At 43.1% G+C, this 21,707-nt stretch overlaps 1 protein-coding gene across 14 annotated transcripts in view; it reads left to right on the top strand.

Moving 5' to 3' along the window:
- Positions 1–21,707, top strand: part of rims2a (regulating synaptic membrane exocytosis 2a) — a 973,874-nt gene that overhangs the window by 927,643 nt on the left and 24,524 nt on the right. For all 14 annotated transcript variants that reach the window (XM_043688425.1, XM_043688424.1, XM_043688426.1 and 11 more), the window contains one exon: positions 17,619–17,760. In XM_043688425.1, the coding sequence (XP_043544360.1) occupies positions 17,619–17,760 (142 nt within the window). The remainder of the gene's footprint in view (positions 1–17,618; positions 17,761–21,707) is intronic.

Below are 21,707 nucleotides of genomic sequence, written 5' to 3'. Positions count from 1 at the left end.
CAGGTCTAAGCAGTGAGCCACATTGGAGATACTGCAAAGAATAGCTGTAATACAAATCCTTTATGATAGGGATGTGAATCACAAGGAAAGGCTGGATGCAGTGGGCTTTTCATCCTTAAAACGCACATCAGAGAGATAACTTTGAGTGGTGTAACACAGGAAAGGGTATAGGATAGGTAAATTAAAAAAAAAACAGATTTGGAAAGTGCGCTATGCATAATCCAATCAATTCCAAAGCTGAATTGTTCTAGCAAAGCTAAGTCTTAATTTGTCTCCTTCAGGCCCCTATGATAATAATATTGGCCTCAAGTTAGTTTTCTATTTGCTGGGATGCCTTGATATTAGCGATTTGGTAGCCATCAGTTAGAAAGCAAGATGGAGCTAAATACATCCATTTTTTACATAGCCAAGACCTTCAATCTGAAAAAAGGAATCGAATGTTGGTAGGCCAACAGCAATTATCCCAGAGTGAACAGCGATTAATTCTTCCCCAGTTATAACTTTTATTACCAGAGAAAGCTATGGAGGAAAGAACGTAATTCCTGAAAAACTATAGTTACATAAATTAGTAATTCAACACATGGGTGCCCAACTCCCACCAATCTAGCTTTCTGAACACTGCAATCTGTGCTCTGGACACATTGAGCTTATAATCTCCATGTTCTCTTGTTCATTTTATTAAATACTGAATTGATTCGGAAGTTTGTGTACACAGAGATTTTATTTAATTAAGATGTATAATTCCCATGGTCTGGTTCTGTTGATCTATACATGACCTGAGGTGAAATTTGAAATTTATGGTGTTTTAAAAGTTGTGATGGTGTCTGTGCAAGGAGCAGAGTGAAAAATATTTACAAGACATAATTTAATCTGGTGTACAATCATGTTTGCCTTTTGAAGTGCATTATGGAAGGTCGTGAGCTGCGTTATTTTGAGACCCAAATTTTAATTGGAATGTTATCCCAGCATATTGTATAGATATATGTGCTGACTGCTGCTATCTTCTTGCATATGTTGGCTTTTGCTTGGGTCCTTGCTGTCATCAGTCACAGCTACTGAAGGATGCCCACATGACCTCTTTGACAGAAGAGAGGCTCATCTCGATGAACAGTACATAGGATTACTACATATTATCTAGCAGCTAGTTGCATTAGATCTGAATGATTGTCCCTTATGAGAAAACCACGCTTAACACAAGAAGTAGTCCACTAATAAGAACAATCACTGAAGTAGTGGATGCCTGATTGCCATGCTGACACACTGTCTTCCATTTCTGGAAGCTACAATCTTGCACAGATCTCAGACCTGGGGAGCAGGAAAAAAGTTTGAAAGAACCATCACTTTGAAGGATGTGCACAGAATTCTAATTGGCTCCTCCTAAGAACAGTCCTTTATTTCCTGATGGATAGAGCTTATTTTTTTTAATTTATTCATTCGTGGGATGGGGTTGGTTGGCCAGTGTTTATTACCCTTCCCAGTTGTCCTTGAGAAGGTGGTGGTGAGCTGCCTTCTTGAACCATCGCAGTCCACCTGAAGTGGATTGACCCACAATGCCATGGGAGTGAGAATTCCAGGATGTTGACTCAACAACACTGAAGGAACAGCATTATATTTCCAAGTCAGGATGGTGAGTTGCTTGGAGAGGAGCTTGAAGGTGGCGGTGTTCCCATATATCTGCTGCCCTTGTTCTTCTAGATGGAAGTGGTTGTGGGATTGGAAGGTGCTGTTTGAGGATCTTTGTGAATTTCTGCAGTGCATCTTGTAGATGTACACACTGCTGCTACTGTGTGTTGTGGTGGAGGAAGTAGATGAATGTGGATGTAGCGTTAATCAAGCAGGTTGCTTTGACCGAGATGGTATCAGGCTTCTTGAGTGTTGTTGGGGCTGCACTCATCCAGGCAAGTATGATATCTATTAACCCTTTCAGATAATAATTGTCTTCTCTGACAGATTTGTTAGGGTTGGATTTCCTATTCAATCTCATGTACTGAAGACATTTTCAGCACGAGAAGTGCAGTTAAAATTGTGCTACCCATGAGTTTGTCAAGGTTCCTGTGCACTATTCCCTACTGCAAACATGCCTTTCCACCATTGTTCGTGTACAGATTTAACCCTAGATGAAAAAGCTAATTATTGGCAAACTGTACATAGGATCTTCAGAAAACAGACACTGTTCTTGCAAATTGATCATTGTCAAAGCTAGGAGTTCAAAATAAGATAATAGCAAATTAAAGTATGTGAGGTTATAGCCATAATTATATTTAATCGAAAAAATGAAGCTATGTTGTAATGAGCTATAATAAACAGAACTCATAAGTGAGTTGGTTCTAAGCAAACTAATTTAGCAGATGTTTTAGTGCTAATCTGTTGCTTATATTTAACATCTTTGTATATTGAAAAATACATAGCAGTATAGAGAATATATAAATATAAGACAGTTAGGGATCATTGAACCAGGAGTGAACATGAACTGCTATTCAATTAGATTATGGTTAGTCTGTACCTCTGTTATCCTGCCTTAACCTCAAATTCCCATTGCCCTTATCTAATAAATATGTTCTCAAGCTCAAGGAATTAAAGAGTCATAGAGATGTACAGCATGGAAACAGACCCTTCAGTCCAACCCGTCTATGCCGACCAGATATCCCAACCGAATCTCGTCCCACCTGCCAATACCCGGCCCATATCCCTATTCATATACCCATCCAAATGCCTTTTAAATGTTGCAATTGTACCAGCCTCCACCACTTCCTCTGGCAGTTCATTCCATACACGTGCCACCTCTGCGTGAAAAAGTTGCCCCTTAGGTCCCTTTTATATCTTTCCCTCTCACCCTAAACCTATGCCCTCTAGTTCTGGACTCCCCCACCCGAGAGAAAAGACTTTGTATATTTATCCTATCCATGCCCCTCATAAGTTTGTAAATCTCTATAAGGTCACCCCTCAGCCTCCAACGCTCCAGGGAAAACAGCCCCAGCCTGTTCAGCCTCTCCCCATACCTCAAATCCTCCAACTCTGGCAACATCCTTGTAAATCTTTTCTGAACCCTTTCAAGTTTCACAACATCCTTCCGATAGGAAGGAGACCAAAATTGCACACAATATTCCAACAGTGGCCTAACTATAGTCCTGTACAGCCGCAACATGACCACCCATTTCCTGACCAATAAAAGAAAGCATACCAAATGTCGTCTTCACTACCTGCGATTCCACTTTCAAGGAGCTATGAACCGACACTCCAAGGTCTCTTTGTTCAGCAACGCTCTCTAGGACCTTACCATTAAGTGTATAAGTCCTGCTAAGATTTGCTTTCCCAAAATGCAACACCTCGCATTTATCTGAATTAACTCCACCTGCCACTTCTCGGCCCATTGGCCCATCTGATCAAGATCCTGTTGTAATCTGAGGTAACCTTCTTCACTGTCCACTACACCTCCAATTTTGGTGTCATCTGCAAACTTACTAACTGTACCTCTTATGCTCGCCTCCAAATCATTTATATAAATGACAAAACGTAGAGGACCCAGCACTGATCCTTGTGGCACTCCACTGGTCACAGGCCTCCAGTCTGAAAAACAACCCATTCACCACCACCCTCTGTCTTCTACCTTTAAGCCAGTTCTGTATCCAAATGGCTAGTTCTCCCTTTATTCTATGAGATCTAACCTTGCTAATCAGTCTCCCATGGGGAACCTTGTCGAACGCCTTACTGATATAAATCACATCTACTGCTCTGCCCTCATCAATCCTCTTTGTTACTTGATCAAAAAAAACTCAATCAAGTTTGTGAGACATGATTTCCCACGTATAAAGCCATGTTGACTATCCCTAAAAAGTCCTTGCCTTTCCAAATACATGTACATCCTGTTCCTCAGGATTCCCTCCAACAGTTTGCCCACCACTGACATCAGGCTTACTGGTCAATAGTTCCCTGGCTTGTCCTTACTACCTTTCTTAAACAGTGGGACCACATTAGCCAGTCATTGTCCATTGCTTTCTTGGTGAGGTCATTCCATGTTTTTCTTGTCATTTTGTCTGAAAGGGCATGCCTGCCTCACTGCACTCTTAATTTTGTAGCTATGCAGTTTGTTAATCTCAGAACCATTGGTGACACTAGCTTCGGCTGCCAATAACCTGAGTTCTAGAATTCCCTCCTTAAACCTCTCTGCCTCCTGACCTCTTTTTCTTCTTTGTAATACACTCTTTAAGACCTACCTTTGATAAATCTCTTGGTGGAGATTGGAAGCAAGGGCAGGTGGCTGTTCCAATCATTCCCAGAGAGGGGTAATCATCTCCCCTCCCAGCAAATACCCAGCAGGAAGAGTGCTTCATTTTATAAGTTGGCAAGGCTGTCAGTCAGTGTTCTTGTCTACAAGGAATGGAGTTAAATGTGATGGCCACAAACAGAGGTCCTGAAGTGTTCATCAATTGGACCACTTAAGGATGTCAATTGGTGTTGGGATGGGAAGTCCAGAATATAATTTCTGTGCTGGTATAGCCCTCCAATGCCAACCCATCTATCTCTGCAGCCATCTTCCCACCACTTCTTAGGATTCTGCCCGTGGAAAGAAGGTGTATTATGCCAATATTAATTTGGATTTTTCGGGCTTCGGTTATGCATGACAATCCTGAGGGCCCTGGACAGGGATTAGAGAGAAACTCCTTTCAATGTTAGAAGGGTTGAGAACTGAACAACACCACTTTAAAGTTATTGGCAAAAGATGCAAAGCCAATATGATGAAAACCCTATTGTACAATGAGTTGTTAGGTTCCTAAATACACAAGCAGCAGGAGAATCGACGTTTCGGGCATGAGCCCTTCTTCAGGAAGGGCTCCTGAAGAAGGGGTCATGCCCGAAACGTCAATTCTCCTGCTGCTTGGATGCTGCCTGACCTGCCGCGCTTTTCCAGCAACACATTTTCAGCTCTGATCTCCAGCATCTGCAGTCCTCACTTTCTCCTAAATACACAACCCAGAGTGTGAGGGAGACATATTCAATCAAGATTTTCAAAACAGGTTTGGATAATTTGCTGAAGGAAAAATATTTTCAGTATTATGGACTCTGAAGGACTCATCCCAAATCCCCCATTTCCAAAGGATTCTTGCATTTGTAGAGGCATATACGTAGGAGAATGAGGTTAAAAATCACACAACACCAGATTATAGTCCAACAGGTTTATTTGAAAGTACTAGCTTTCAGAGCATTGCTCCATAATCAGGTAACCAGTGGGGCAGGATCATAAGACACAGAATTTAGAGCAGCAGATCACAGCGTCATGCAACTGATATGATATATTGAACAAACCTAGACTGCTGTTAAGTCTTTCATCTTTTAGAATGGGTTGCAGGTTTCAATTCATTAATATGTAAATCCCAGAACTTCTTTTAAGTCGCATTCTCATGATAACTTAAGGTTTTATAAAGAAAAGTGACATCTCAGCTCAGACAATGTATTAAAGGTATGAGGTTAGAGTCTGTCTGTATGCTAATCTTGACTCAGACTGGTTCTATTTGCAAAGTAGAAATTTATAAAATGTTACATGGGTTGACTGCCTGCAGGTTGTGTGCTTTTTGAACAAAAATAGAATGTACCCGCAAATACAATTCTGCAAATGCAAATTCAATCCGTAGACTTATATGTGCGTGTATGCATTTAAGGGAGAGAGAGAGTGAGTGATTGTGTGCATGTGCGTGCACGAGAGAGTGTGCATTTGCGTGTATGTAGGCTTGGTAGAGTACGTGCATGAATGTGACGGAGAATAAGCCTGTGAAAGGGTGTGCGCATGGGTGTGAATGTGGGGAGGTATATGTATGTCTATCTGAGAGAAAGCATGTGAATGAGAGAGGATCTGTGTGAGTGTGAAAGTGTGTAAGAATTTGTGTGTATGTGTGCTTATGTGTGAGAGTGTATAGTGTAGTGGGGTTACTGTAATGTGACATGAACCCCAGGTTCCAGTTGAGGCCATCCTCATGAGTACCGAACTTGGCTGTCAGCATCTGCTCGGTCACTCTGCATTTTTACATATACCGAAGTCTGCCTTGGAGGATGGTGACCCGAAGCTCCAAGGCTGAATGTCTCTGACCACTGAAGTGTTCCCCGACTGGAGGGAGCAGTTATGGCATGTTATGCCTTGTCTGGCAGTTATGGCATGTTGTCCATTCTTCAGTTGTCGTGGATTCTGCTTGGTCTCACCAATGTACCATATCTCGGGGCATCCTTGCCTGCAGCATAAAAGATAGACAGTGTTGACCAAGTCACATGAGTACTCTGGTGTCGACACGTGTAATGGTGGTATCCATCTCGACACTCTGACACATCTTACAGTGGTTGCCAAGACAGGGTTGTACAGTGTTCTGGTCGATGTTGTCCTGAAGACTGGGCAGCTCACTATGAACAATGATCTGATTAAGGTTTGGTGATTGCGTAAAGACGAGTAATGGAGGCGTAGGGAAGGTCTTGGCAAGATGCTCATCCTCATCAATAATGTTTGGCATTCCACACCAGTATTTTACACCCATGATGATGACAACGCTGTGACAGCCTCAGTACTCAATACCAACAACTGCCAATCTCCAAGCACCATCCTACATTGGTTGCAGGCTGCGAAGAACATGGTGTAGTTTCTTCACTCCCGGGAATTACGGGACAACAAAGGGCACCCTATCGGTTGCATCCCGTGCCTGTCCCCTGAGGAGGTCACTCCGGTTTCTCACTGTGGCATGTCGGACATGGCAATCAATGAGTTGAGCATCTTATCTTGTTCTTGTGAGTGCGTCCTTCAATACCTTCAGGTGTTCATCACGTTCCTCCTCATCTGAATGGATGCTGTGTATGCGTAGGATTTGTCCGTAGGGGTTGGCTGTTTTAATATGTTTATGGTGGAAGCTAGAGAAGTGTAGCATCATGAAGTTATACGTGGGTTGAGGTGCTCTTTCTTGATAGAGATGTGTATGTCCAAGAATCAGACCGATACTAAAGAGTAGTCCATGGTAAGTCTGATGGTGGGATGAAACTTGTTGATATCACTGTGTAGTTGTTTCAGTGACTCCTCATGGTGGGTCCAGAGGAAGAAAATGTCGTCAATTTTTCTAGTGTATAGTGCTGGTTGGAGGTCCTGTGCAGCAAAGAAGTCTTTTTTGAACTTGTGCATAAACATGTAGCCATGTTGGGTGCAAGTTTGATCCCCATGGCTGTTCCATCTGTCTGGATGAAGAACTGTTGTCACAAGTGAAAACATTGTGATTGAGGATGAAGCAGATGAGTTGTAGGATGGTGCTTGGAGATTGGCAGTTGTTGGTATTGAGTACTGAGGCTGTCACAGCGTTGTCATCATCATGGGTGTAAAATACTGGTGTAGAATGCCAAAACATCCATTGTGACGAGTAATGTTCCTGGTCCAAGTAGTCCGTTGGTGCTGAGTTTCTATAAGAAATCTGTAGTGTCACGACAGAAGCTGGGGGTGCCCTGTACAATGGGTTTCAAGATGCCCTCGACATAGCCAGAGAGGTTGTCTCACAGGATTCCTTTGCCAGATATGATGTGTTGGCTTTGTGTATCTTCGGAAGGCAATAGAAGTCTCCTCTGTAAGCAGTACATTGGATGAGAGTGCGTAGGATACTCTGAAAGACTGGATCAAAAGTCTTGATCAATCTGTTAAGTTTATGGGTGTGTTCCTTGGTCGGATCAGTTGGTAGTTGCCTGTAGTGTTCCTGGTTGTTCAGTTGTTGATACACTTCCTTGCAGTAGTCCATTCTATTCTGAATGACGATGGCTCCTCGTTTATCTGCTGGTTTAATGACAATGTTGCGATTGGTTTTAAGAGCATGGATGGCATTGTGTTGTGATTGGGAGATGTTTTGCTTTATCTTGTGGGAGCTGCTGATGAATCTGGCATTTACACACCTCCTGAAAGTTTGAGCATACATGTCAAGCCCAGGGCAGTGGCCCACTGGAGGGGTCCAAATCGACTCCTTTGATGCTCCACTATGATCTCTCTGATTACTGTTGCGATTCATCGGTTGTCTCGTTGGGATCGCTGCTGACATCTTGGAAGAATTTCCAGAGTTTCATCCATGTCAGCTGCCAGACCAATGGGGTCCATTTTGGTGGTGGGCTGATATTGAGCCCTCAGCTGAGAACTTCATCTCTTCTGGCTGAAGGGTGTAGTCCGATAGGTTGACGATTGATTTCTCCATGGTGATAACATTTTCAACTGTGGTGCGAAGTTTCTCCAGTTTCTTGTTCTTGGTGTGCATGTACGTGGTGTAGTTCTGGTGCCTTGTTTGTTTGGCAATGTCTCGTGACTGTATCGCTGTATCTTGAGCACAAGCTGAGATTGTGGACTCTACCTTGATTTCAAGGTTATGGCGCCTGCTGTAGATATCAACTGCACAGTGATATCAACAATTTTTATCCCACCATCAGACTTACCATGGACTACTCTTTAGTATCTGTCTCATTCTTAGACACATACATCTCCATCAAGGATGGGCACCTCAGTATCTCACACCCACGGATAACCTCACGCGGCTGCACTTCTCTAGCTTCCACCCTAAACATATTAAACCAGCCACCCCTTATGGACAACCTCTATGCATACACAGAATTTGTTCAGATGAGGAGGAACGTAATGAACACCTAAAGATGCTGAAGGACACCCTCATAACAACAGGGTACAATGCTCAACTCATCGATCGCCAGTTCCGACATACCACAGTGAGAAATGACCTCCTGAGGAGACAGACATGGGATGCAACCGATAGAGGACCCTTCATTGTCCAGTATTCCAGGGAGCAGAGAAACTATGACATGTTCTTCGCAGCCTGCAACACATTATCAATGAGGATGAGTACCTTGCCAAGACCTTCCCTATACCTCAATTTGTCACCTTTAAACAACCCGAAATCTTAAACAGACTATTGTTCGCAGCAAACTGCCCAGCCTTCAAAACATTATCAACCACAACACCGTACAACCCTGTCATGACAACCACTGCAAAACATGTCAGAGTGTTGACATGGATACCACCATTACATGTGGAGACACCAACCATCATGTACACAGCAGGTACATGTGTGATTCAGCCAACATTGTCCATCTCATACGCTGCAGTCAAGGATGCCCCAAGGCATGGTACATTGGAGAGACCAAACAGACACCATGACAACGGATGAATGGACACCACCCAACAATCTCGATTAAAGTGCTGCTGGAAAAGCACAGCAGGTCAGTCTGCATCCGAGGAGCAGGAAAATCGACGTTTCAGGTAAAAACCTTTCATCAGGAAACCACCCAAAAATTACCAGGCAAGGGTTTTCCCTCCCAGTCGGAGAACACTTCAGCGGTCGGGGACATTTGGCCTCTGACCTTTAGGTGACCATCCTCCAAGGCGGAGTTCAGGATTTGCAACAAGGCAGAGTGGCTGAGCAGAGGCTGATAGCCAAGTTCGGAACCCATGAGGATGGCCTCAACCGGGACCTTGGGTTCATGTCACACTGTAGGTGACCACACTATATTATACACTCTCACACGCAAGTGCACACACACACAAGCACACATAAACTCACACTCTTTCATACTCACACTCACGCAGACCCTTGTCACAGGCATATACTCCGTCACACTCATAAGCACAATCTACCAAGCACCCACACAAGCAAACCCACACACACTCATGCGCACTCACACACACACATTCACACACTCAGTCTCTCTCTCTCTCCCCCCCCCCCCCCCCTCACATTCACGTACACACGCACATATAAGTCTATGGGATGAATTTGCATTTGCAGAATTGTATTTGCAGATACATTCTATTTTTGCTCAAAAAGCACACAACCTGCAGGCTGTCAATCCTAACATTTTATGAATTCCTACTTTGGAAATGGAACCAGTCTGACTCATGATTGGGATACAGACAGACTCTAACCTCACACCTTTAATGCATTGTCTGAGCTGAGATATCCCCTTTTCTTTTATAAGACTTGAAGTTATCTCAAGAATGCAACTTAAAAGAAGTTCTGGGATTTACATATTAATGAATTGAAACCTGCAACCCCATTCTAAAGGATGAAAGATTTAATAGCAATCTAGTTTTGTTCAATATATCATTTTAATTGCATGACACTGTGATCTTTTGCTATAAATTCTGTGTCTTATGATCCTGCCCCACTAGTAACCTGATGAAGGAGCAGCATTCTGAAAGCTAGTACTTTCAAATAAACCTGTTGGACTATAGCCTGGTGTTGTGTGATTTTTAACTTTGTCCACCCCATTCCAACACTGGCAACTCCACATCAGAGAATGAGGCTGCTTAGCCCATTGAGTCTGTGCCAATTCCGTATAAAGTAACACAGTCAGTCCCATTCTCCTGCTGTATTCCTATAGCCCTTTGAAAACAACTTTATTTCTTAAATTGTTGATCTCCTCTGCTTCCACCACCCTTGTAGGCAGCAGGTTACAGGTCATTCCTATTCATTGAGTCAGAAAGGTTTTACTCACACCTCATCTCTACCGCGTAACTCTGCACCCCATCACTTTCCCAGATCTTTAAATCTGAGTTCCATGTGTGTCAGGCGACTGTCTATGTGGAGTTTGCATATTCTCCCCGTCTCTGCGTGGGTGTCCTTCGGGTGCTCTGGTTTCCTCCCACAGTCCAAAGATGTGCAGGTTAGATGAATTGGCCATGCTAAAATTCCCTGTAGTGTTAGGTGAAGGGGTATATGTAGGGGAATGGGTCTGGGTGGGTTGCTCTTCGGAGAGTCGGTGTGGACTTGTTGGGCTGAAGGGCCTGTTGCCAATGAAGAAAAGGCAGCACAGTAGCTCAGTGGTTAGCACTGCTGCCTCACAGCACCATGGTCCCAGGTTCGATTCCAGCCTCGGTCGACTGTCTGTGTGGAGTTTGCACATTCTCCCCGTGTCTGCGTGGGTTTCCTCCGGGTGTTCCGGTTTCCTCCCACATTTGAAAGATGTGCAAGTCAGGGGAATTGGCCATGCTAAATTGCCCATAGTGTTAGGTGCATTAGTCAGAGGGGAAATGGGTCTGGATGGGTTACTCTTCGGAGGGTCGGTGTGGACTGGTTGGGCCAAAGTGCCTGTTTCCACACTGTAGGGAATCTAATCTAATTTGAGCAGTTTTCCCATCTCAGCATTATCTGAATCTTGTACACCTCTTTCAAGTTTCCCCTCAATTCCCTTTATTCCAAAGACAACAGCACCAGATTCTCTTAATTGACTTTAATGTTAAAATCCCCCACTCTAATGAATTCTGGTAAACTTTCTCTGCAACTCCGCCATTCAATCATGGCTGATGAGCATTTCAACGCCACTTATCTTCACTTTTCCCTTATCCTTTCATTCCTTGTGAAATTAAGAATTTATCAATCTCTGCCTTAAAGACACTTAATGTTCAGGCCTCCACTGCACTCCATGGCATTGAATTCTACAGGCCCCCTACTCTCTGGCTGAAGAAATGTCTCCTCATTTCCATTTTAAATTGACCCCCTCTAATTCTAAGGCTGTGCCCACAGCCCTAACGGAAACAAATTCCAAGCATCTACCCTTTCTAAGCTATGCATTATCTTGTAAGTTTCCATTAGATCTCCCGTCAACCTTCGAAACACTAATGAACACAATCCCAGGATCCTCAGCCATTCATCGTATGTTAGGCTTACCATTCCAGGGATCATCCGTGTGAATCTCCGCTGGACACACTCCGGGGCGAGTATGTCCTTCCTGTGGTGTGCAGCCAAATACTGGTCACAGTATTCTAACCAGAGCTTCATAAAGTCTCTAATACTCCGAGCATTAAAGTGGTGGCCATTCAGACTCATTTTACTTCCAGCATTGCAATGAGAGGGCTCCTCAGCTCAGAAGTTTTAAACCCGTCTACTCCATATGCTCTACTTTTTATTATTTTATAATGCTTCCATTTATTATGATACCTTACCTTTTAACAACTTCCGTGGAAGGTGTCTTCTCCAGGATCAGGCTTAACAATGACGTGACTTCCAGCAGTCCAGAATGGCAGTATTGGCTTGGCAGGGTGATCTCCTTGTGTTGTGGTCTTTTGCAGGAGGGGTAGTCTCAGCATGGCATGGCAGTCTTGTCCTGGCACAGATACCTCATTCCAGCATGAAGGTCTTCTTCGGCGGTTTCCAGCAGCTTAGCATGCAGGTCTCGTCCCAATGTGGAGGCTTGTCTTAGCTTGAAAGTTTCATCCTGGTTTCAGAGACAGCTTCAGGTTCTTCCAGTGGCCCATCATGATTGTCTAGTCCCAACGTGGAGGTCTTGGCCCGGCTCGGCCCTGCATGGCAATTTCGGACCAGTTTTTCAGCACACCCCAAGAACCATTGATTGAACTCCAATTAACGTTTTATTCCTTTTCTTCTTATTTATGACTTCCATCCTTAATGTATTTAGGCACCATAAAACAGATCCTCATGTTACACCAGTAGTAACTGAACTCCAAGGTGAATATTTCCCATCAACCACCACACACTGTATTCTTTCAGTTAGCCAATTTCGGATCCAAACCGTTAAATCACCCTTAATCCTATGCCTCCATATTTTGTCAACAGCCTACCATGGAGAACCTTATCAAATACCTTACTGAAATCCATTTACACCTCAGCAATGGCTTTACCCTCATCCACTTATTTGGTCACCTTCTCAAAGAACTCAATAAGATTTATGAGATTTTGGTTGGCCTCACTTAGAGTATTGCATTCAATTCTGGTTATCACGTTACCAGAAGGATGTGCAGGCTTTGGAGAGGTGCAGAAGAATTTTACCAAGATTGCTGCCTGGATTAGAGTGTATGAGCTTTAAGGAGAGGTGAGAAAAAGTCGGGGTGTTTTCTCTGGAGCAGCGAAGGCTGAGGGGAGACTTGATAGAAGTCTATAAAATTATGAGATGCACAGGTGAGTCAGAATCTTTTTTCCAGCATTAACTGTCTGAAACTAAGGGGCATACATTTAAAGTGAGAGGAGAGAAGTTCAAAATGATGTGAAGGGCAAGTTCTTTTTACACAAAAAGCGGTAGGAGTCTGGAACGTATTGCCAGGGCTGGTGGTGGAGGCAAATACAATAAGTGTGTGTAAGGGACTATTAGATAAACACATGAATATGCAAGGAATGGAAGGATCTGGGTCAAGGGCAGGCAGAAAGGATTAGTTTAATTTGGCGTCTTGTTTGGAACAACATCATGGGATGAAGGTCCTGTTCCTGTGCTGTACAGTTCTATACTCTATGTTCTATATAGCTTATTTGTGTAAACTCTTCCAATGCCACAAGCCTCTAAACTACCAACTCTCATCTAATTGTGGTTTCTTGAATGTCCTTAATTTTATTGTTCCATGAATGCTGTTCACATCCTCAAACTACTATTCCCTGAAACTCCCAGCCTATTTACTTCTCCTCCCTCCTTTCTCCATACCTCCTTGACAAATATGTGATTGGGGGATCATATTTTGCTTTAATATGATCCTGTCAAGAGCCTTGGACATTCATTGCATGAAAGGCATCATCTAAATACAAACTGCTTTTTTTTCATATCTCCACATAAATTCTGCCTGAGCTTCAGATGATTTTTGATTATTCTGTTTATAGTGCACCATATGATATCAGTCATGTCTTACAAAAGATGTATTTGGAATTGTTTACTAATCTAATGCTCAAGCTCTCCATTCTTTAAAATTGCACCCTGCCAACCTTTGATTCCAACCAGTGAAATGAAACAAAGAAATGTGGATGCTACAAATCTGAAACAAATACAAAAATGGTTGGTGAAACTTAGCAGGTCTGGCAGCATCTGTAGAAAGAAAGCGGAGATAATATTTAAAAATCCTGTGACCAATTTTGTCAGTTGGTGGCACTTGCAGGGTGGACAAGAGAGGGCAAGGGCACCCTTTACTTTGGCATTGCTCCCATCTCCTTTGGCAAGTGCTTGAACTTCATCACCAAGAGTGAAATTACTGCACAGAAAATTCAGTAAATTCTATAGTGGACGGGCAGCCCAATCCACCCGGATGTAGTGAAGACAGAAATTTGCCTTAAATATGCGCATCTGGGAACCAGAACTGTAAAACCTAAAGGGCAAAATTACTGTCAACGGCTTAACTGACATTTGAAAACTTCATGAGTGATTATTATATAAAGCTGCAGCCTCTCACCCTGAAACAGACTCATCATTTGTTAATTACCCTATAGAAATTCTGCATTATGTGGAAAACTGAAAATAATTTATTTGAGTTAATAAAATGCAGAGCTCATTTTGCACATTTGTGTCTGAATGAAATCCATTTAATCCTCTCAAAACTCAAAGGTTATTTTGCAACAGATATGTAGAGAGCTTGAAAATATTTCTGGCCCACATAGTGCTAGCTGGCAATTGTCAGTGGCAGAGATCCATGCACCAGGCATTTCTTATTCTGATATACAAGCTCCTGACAGGCAGTTACAGCTAACAGAGTTGGGCCTTGTGCAATGTCATAGATTTAAATTTTGAAGATTTCCTAACAGCTAAAATAGATAAGCATTACTAATAAAAAAGGTAAATAATAAATTGGTCATAAAAAACTCCAAATAGCAATTGCACCATGGTTATAATGCATTAGCTGTTGGAAGCCTGCTAAGTTAATCTTTTGCATGAGATGAGCATGCACTGTTTAATTTCGTCACACTGATTAGATCTGGAGTTTTAACAAGTTTGATGTGCAGTATCGGCTGTTTAGTTCCATCAATTCAAAATTAAAAAATATGGATCCTGGCTTACAGAATGATGATAAAATTAAATACAAAATACACATCCTGTCATTGTTCCTGAGTACAGAGGCAGGGGCTGCTTTACTCCACAATATCATTCACTTGGTTCCCATATTACAGTGATCATTGTGGATTTTATTGAATGTTATCTAAATATGAGTGCAGGCTTGAATTCAGCCATTTAGGACTGAAATGAGGAGAAATTTCTTCACCCAGAAAGTAATGAGCCTGTGGCAATCTCTGCCAAAACAACAAATCTTTTCAAGACATAGTTCTAAGGCTAAAGAGATCAAAGGGCATTGGGAGAAAAAAGCTATAATCATATTGAACAATGGAGCAGGCTCAAAAGGTGAAATAACTTACTCCCGCTCCTATTTTCTATGTCTCTATGCATAACAAAATCATAGAATCCCCCATAACCTCGCATTTACCATAGCTAATCCATCTAGCTTGGACATCCCTAGACACTACGGACAATTTAGCATGACCAATCCACCTAACCTGCACATCTTTGGACTGTGGGAGAAAGCAAGGCAGAAACATGGATGACACGGTGGCTCAGTGGTTAGCACTGCTGCCTCACAACACCAGAGACCTGGGATCAAATCCCCCCTTGGGTGACTGTCTGTATGGAGTTTGCACAATATTCCTGTGTCTGAGTGGGTTTCCTCCGGGTGCTCCGGTTTCCTCCCACACTCCAACGATGTGCAGGTCAGGTGAATTGCCCATACTGTTAGGTGCATTAGTCAGGGGTAAATATAGATAAAGGAATGGGTCTGGGCTGAGTAGTCTTTGGAGGGTCGGTGTGGACTTGTTGGGCCGAAGGGCTTGTTTCCATACTGTAGGGAATCTAATCTAAACCTCTGCACAGACCATGAGAGCACACAAACTCCACACAGACTGTCATCCAAAGTTGGAATCGAACGTGGGTCCTTGGCGCTGTGAGGCAACATTGCTAACTATTGTGCCACCATGCTGTCCAAAATCATGAGTCTGTTCAGATAGGTTGACTTGGATTTTAACCTCGTATCAAGTTCATTTTGTGTGGGTGGAGTGTGAAGATACTGTTTTCAAATGTCCTGCAGAATTAAACCACAGGATACCTTAAAGTATGATTTTTGTCCAACAGCAACCTGATTGATAGTTTAGAAGCCATTCTAGCAGGAAATCTGCTACACGAGGCTGAAGGGCTGAAGCCTCTAAGAACAATTAGAGGCTAACAGAGGCAGATTGGGAACATTGGTCTGGATCTCTGGCACAGGCTATATTGCAGAAATGTCTCTGGATTGCAATGGGCACCACCAACCCCCCACTAGTGTTTGGTGTGGATCGTACTCGGTGACAATGGAAGATAGACGGTGACCTGGGAGCTAGGTTCACTGCCAAGAGGGGAGTTTCTCTCAGAGATTCCAGTGGTGGTCGTTGATAGTGGTGGGGTTACAGATAACAGAGTTATTTTACCATAGAGAACATAGGACACAGTGCTATTTCCCCTGGCCATAAACATTACTGTAAAGGTACTTTTGATTCATGCACTCCTCACAATCTCTCTCCTGACAGGTTTCTCATGATTGGGGAAACTGTCTGATTGTGATTAAAAATAGAATCACTGTTTAAATCAAGGTTTAACTTCTCGTATATTAGATTCCCTACAGTATGGAAACAGGCCATTTGGCCCAACAGGTTCACACCAACCCTCCGAAAAGTAACCTACCTAAATCCATTCCTCTAACCTATGTTTACCCCTGATTAATGCACCTAACACTATAGGCAATTTAGCATGACCAGTTCCTCTGACCTGCACATTTTTGGATTGTAGGAGGAAACCAGAGCACCCGGAGGAAACCCACGCAGACATAGGGAGAATGTGCAAATTCCACACAGTCGCCTGAGGCGGGAATCGAACCTGGGTCCCTGCTCTGAGGCAGCAGTACTAACCACTGAGCCGCCCATTATTTAGATTAGATTACTTACAGTGTGAAAACAGGCCCTTTGGCCCAACAAGTCCACATCGACCCGCCAAAGTGCAACCCACCCAGACCCACTCCCCTACATTTACCCCTTCACCTAACACTACGGGCAATTTAGCATGGCCAATTCACCTAACCTGCACATTTTTGGACTGTGGGAGGAAACCAGAGCACCCGGAGGAAACCCACGCAGGCACGGGGAGAATGTGCAAACTCCACACAGTCAGTCGCCTGAGGCGGGAATTGAACCCAGGTCTCTGGCGCTGTGAGGCAGCAGTGCTAATCACTGTGCCACCCAATGTTATAATATTTAAAAGGCCAACCCACTTGCTATGAATAGTTTGCTGATGTGCTCTTCAACTCACTTCTTCTAAAACTGGTTGTGGATAGATCAAAATCAATTGAGTTTCTGTTTAAGGTCTTGTATATCTACCTTTGACCTGATCCCAAACCACATGTTTTTGGGAGTTAAACTGAGTTTAGTGAGGTTACAATTTCATTACACATAGCCCACAGATGAACTTTTCCCTGAGGTGTTGAGATTCAGCTTGTTGAATGTGAGGCCTTTCTGTGGCTGGTCACCCTTGAAGATGGATGTAGCTGGAAAGAGCCACTAAGTAAAGCCTAAAGGACAGATGACCAATGTGCTATCAACACTAATAGCAGGGGCGTTTTCTTGTTGAGATGTGCTCACTCTTGCTGACCAATGTGCATAACTTTACACAAAAATAACTCTTAAATTGTGTTTGCTTCTGCAGATTATGTGAAAGGTAAAGTTCATGGAAGATCACATCTTTTGATACTTTTACCTGACAAATATGAATGCAGTGTGTACAGTGTACTACAGCTCAGGTAATGTGGGACTTTGCCATTCTTGTTTCTGCAGAGGCTGGAGGGAAAAAGCTACGCAGCACCATCCAGCGCAGCACAGAAACAGGATTGGCAGTTGAAATGCGAAATCGAATGACCCGGCAACCAAGTCGTGAGTCTACTGATGGGAGCATGAACAGCTACAGTTCAGAGGGAAAGTAAGTTTCATGGAAAGCTGAACATCCTGTCACAATGCTTCAACAGCAGTATATATCGCAGGAACAAGGGTGCAGGCTGTGTAGCAGTATCAGGAGAGGCTGAGCTGTGTCAGGGTATTGGCAGGTGCAATATTCATAGAACATATTACATTACAGCGCAGTACAGGCCCTTCAGCCATCGATGTTGCGCTGACCTATGAAACCAATCTGAAGCCCATCTAATCTACTGTATTCCATTGTCATGCATATGCCTATCCAATGACCATTTAACTGCCCTTAAAGTTGGCGAATCTACTACTGTTGCATGCAGTGCGTTTCATGCCCCTACTACTCTCTGAGTAATGAAACAACCTCTGACATCTATCCTATATCTATCACCCCTCAATTTAAAGCTATGTCCCCTCTAACCTACAACATTCTTCGTCACTGTACACAACTGTACCGACATTCGTGTTTTCCGCAAATTGATTATTCCATCCTTCTATGCCCTCATCCAGGTCATTTATATAAATGACAAAGAACAGTGGACCCAGAACAGATCCTTGAGGTACCCCATTAGTAACTGAACTCCAAGATGAATATTTCCCATCAACCAGTACCCTCTGTCTTCTTTCAGATAGCCAATTTCCGATCCAAAACAGCTAAATCACTTTCAGTCCCATGCCTCCGTATTTTGTGCAATAGCCTACCATGGGGAAACTTATCAAACACCTTACTAAAACCCATATTCACCACATCAACCGCTTTACCCACAACCACCTGTTTGGTCATCTTCTCAAAGAACTCAATAAGGTTTGTGAGGCATGACCTACCCTTCACAAACTATCTACAAACTTGACTATCCCTAATTCCTCTCTAGATGATTATAAATCCTATCTCTTATAACCCTTTCCAACACTTTACCCACAACCGAAGTAAGGCTCACAGGTCTATAATTTCCAGCATTGTCTCTACTCCCTTTCTTGAACAAGGGAATAACATTTGCTATCCTCCAGTCTTCTGGTAATATTCCTGGAGACAATAATGCCATAAAGATCAAAGCCAAAGGCTCAACAATCTCCTCCCTGGATTCCCAGAGAATCCTAGAATAAATTCTATCTGGCCCAGGGGACTTATTTATTTTTATACTTCCCAGAATTGCTAACACTTCCTCCTTATGCACGTCAATCTCATCTAGTCTAGTAGCCTGTATCTCAGTATTCTCCTCGACCATATTGTCTTTTTCCAGTTTGTGTACTGATGAAAAGTAATCATTTAGTGCTTCTCCTATCTCCTCTGACTCCATGCACAACTTCCCACTACTATGCTTGATTGGCCCTAATCTTACTCTAGACATTCTTTTATTCCTGATACAGCTATAGAAAGCCTTAGAACTTTCCTTGATCCTATCCGCCAATGACTTCTCATGTCCCCTCCTGGCCCTTCTTAGCTCTCTCTTTCGGCCTTTCGTGGCAAACTCATAACTCTCAAGCGCCCTAACTGGCCTTCACATCTCATCCTAATACAAGCCTTCTTTTTCCTCTTGACAAGAGATTCAACATCCTTAGTAAACCACAGTTCCCGTATTCGAGAACTTCCTCCCTGCCTGACGGGTAAGTACTTATCAAAGACCCACGGTAGCTGGTCCTTGAATAAGCTGCACATTTTAATTGTGCCCATCCCCTGTAGTTTCCTTCCCCATCCTGTGCATTCTAAATCTTGCCTAATCACATCGTAATTGCACTTCCCCCAGCTATAACTCTTGCCGTGCGATATATACCAATTCCTTTCCATCACTAAATTAAACATAACCAAATTGTGGTCACTATCACCAAAGTGATCACCTCCCTCCAAATCTAACACCTGGCCAGATTCATTACCCAGTACCAAATCTAATGTGACCTCACCCCTTGTTGGCCTGTCTACATACTGTGTCAGGAAAGCCTCCTGCACACATTGGACAAAAACTGACCCATTTAAAGTATATAGTATTCCTAGTCAATATTTGGAAAGTTAAAGACCCCCATAACAACTACCCTGTCACTCTCGCTCCTATCGAGGATCATCTTTGCTATCCTATCCTATCCTCTATTCCTGGTGATAGTGTCTTACCACATGTCTTGCCTTAAACGGTTGCACTTGAAGCAGACTTTATGTCTGTTAGGAATGATGCTAATAAATCGGGGTAAACGTTGGACAAATAGCCCCAGTGTAAATGCTGGAAAACAACAAATCCCCTCGCCACCAAGCACACACCCAGATATATCCCCTCCCCCCACCAAGAAGTCACAAAGCCATTGCTGCCTCCAGTAGCAGTAAGCATTTCAGTATTTGCCCCTACTGAGAACTGAGGTGAAATTTAAATTGAGGCTTGTATCTTACATCAAAGTTAATAAGCAAAGTACAATGTAATGCAGTTTTAACTTTATTCCAGATGTTATATGCTAATCATTTTGGTGTAAGTTACGCACATATCACAATTCCTCATTACAGCCAAAATCAGCATTTTATAAGATCAAAATCATGTGCAAAAAGAAATTACTTATTGACTCAAATGCAGAGAAATTGCACTATCAATGTATTTAGTGGATATTAACTTGTCTTTATTACCTCATTTTAATAATCAATTCCCACCTTCTCTATAGCAAAAGAGCTATTAACAATATCTATTGAATAGCAGAGAGAAGAATTTGATACAGGCATATGAGGTATTGAGATATTGTCATGTTTACAGTATTTTCCAGAATATAGTGTCTGTCAAATCTGCACACTTAACAAGAGGGAAAAATAAACTTGGCCTTCACAGCTCATGTGTACTGATTCCAATTAGAACATTTTTTCCCAATTTTCTCCCCACTTGCACTCTCTCTGTTCCCTCCTAGACATGTCTATTCTTCATGACAGTGAGCCTTGAACAGTGAGCTGTTCATCCACTGAGAGGCAAGCTTGATCCTGTTCTTACAACAGTAGATTGGCCATAAAAGGAATCTAGATACTTCTCCAGAAGACAATTAGAAAGACAATCATAGCTGTGTTGCTGTTGTGAGGGCCTTGGCAACTATTTGGAATATGCTAGTAATGTTGTACCTCAAAGTTTGGGTGAAGATTTGTAGCTCGGGTGCTCGTTGTTGTGGTTCTGTTCGCCGAGCTGGAAATTTTGTTGCAAACGTTTCGTCCCTTGTCTAGGTGACATCCTCAGTGCTTGGGAGCCTCCTGTGAAGCGCTTCTGTGGTGTTTCCTCCGGCATTTATAGTGGCCTGTCCCTGCCGCTTCCGGTTGGCAGTTTCAGCTGTCCGCTGTAGTGGCCGGTATATTGGGTCCAGGTCGATGTGTTTGTTGATGGAGTTTGTGGATGAGTGCCATGTTCTAGGAATTCCCTGGCTGTTCTTTGTTTGGCTTGCCCTATAATGGCAGTGTTGTCCCAGTCGAATTCATGTTGCTTGTCGTCTGCGTGTGTGGTTACTAAAGCTGGTTGGTCGTGGCGTTTCGTGGCGAGTTGATGTTCATGGATGCGGATCGTTAGCTGTCTTCCTGTTTGTCCTATATAGTGTTTTGTGCAGTCCTTGCATGGGATTTTGTACACTACCATAGTTTTGCTCATGCTGGGTATCGGGTCCTTCGTTCTGGTCAGTTGTTGTCTGAGGGTGGCTGTTGGTTTGTGTGCTGTTATAAATCCTAGTGGTCGCAGTAGTCTGGCTGTCAGTTCTGAAATGCTCCTGATGTATGGTAGTGTGGCTAGTCCTTTGGGTTATGGCATGTCCTCGTTCCGTTGTCTTCCTCTTAGGCATCTGTTGATGAAATTGCGCGGGTATCCGTTTTTGGCGAATACCTTGTATAGGTGTTCCTCTTCCTCTTTTTGCAGTTCTGGTGTGCTGCAGTGTGTTGTGGCCCTTTAGAATAGTGATACTATGGGTCTGAGTGGGATGTCTGGTTTGTGCACTTTAGGTAGTCCATAGAATCTGGGGGTG

This window comes from Chiloscyllium plagiosum, chromosome 4, assembly GCF_004010195.1.
Source record: "Chiloscyllium plagiosum isolate BGI_BamShark_2017 chromosome 4, ASM401019v2, whole genome shotgun sequence".
Classification (NCBI taxonomy): Eukaryota; Metazoa; Chordata; class Chondrichthyes; order Orectolobiformes; family Hemiscylliidae; genus Chiloscyllium; species Chiloscyllium plagiosum.
Note: the sequence above shows the minus strand (reverse complement) of the source record. Positions and strands in the feature narration are given on the sequence as shown.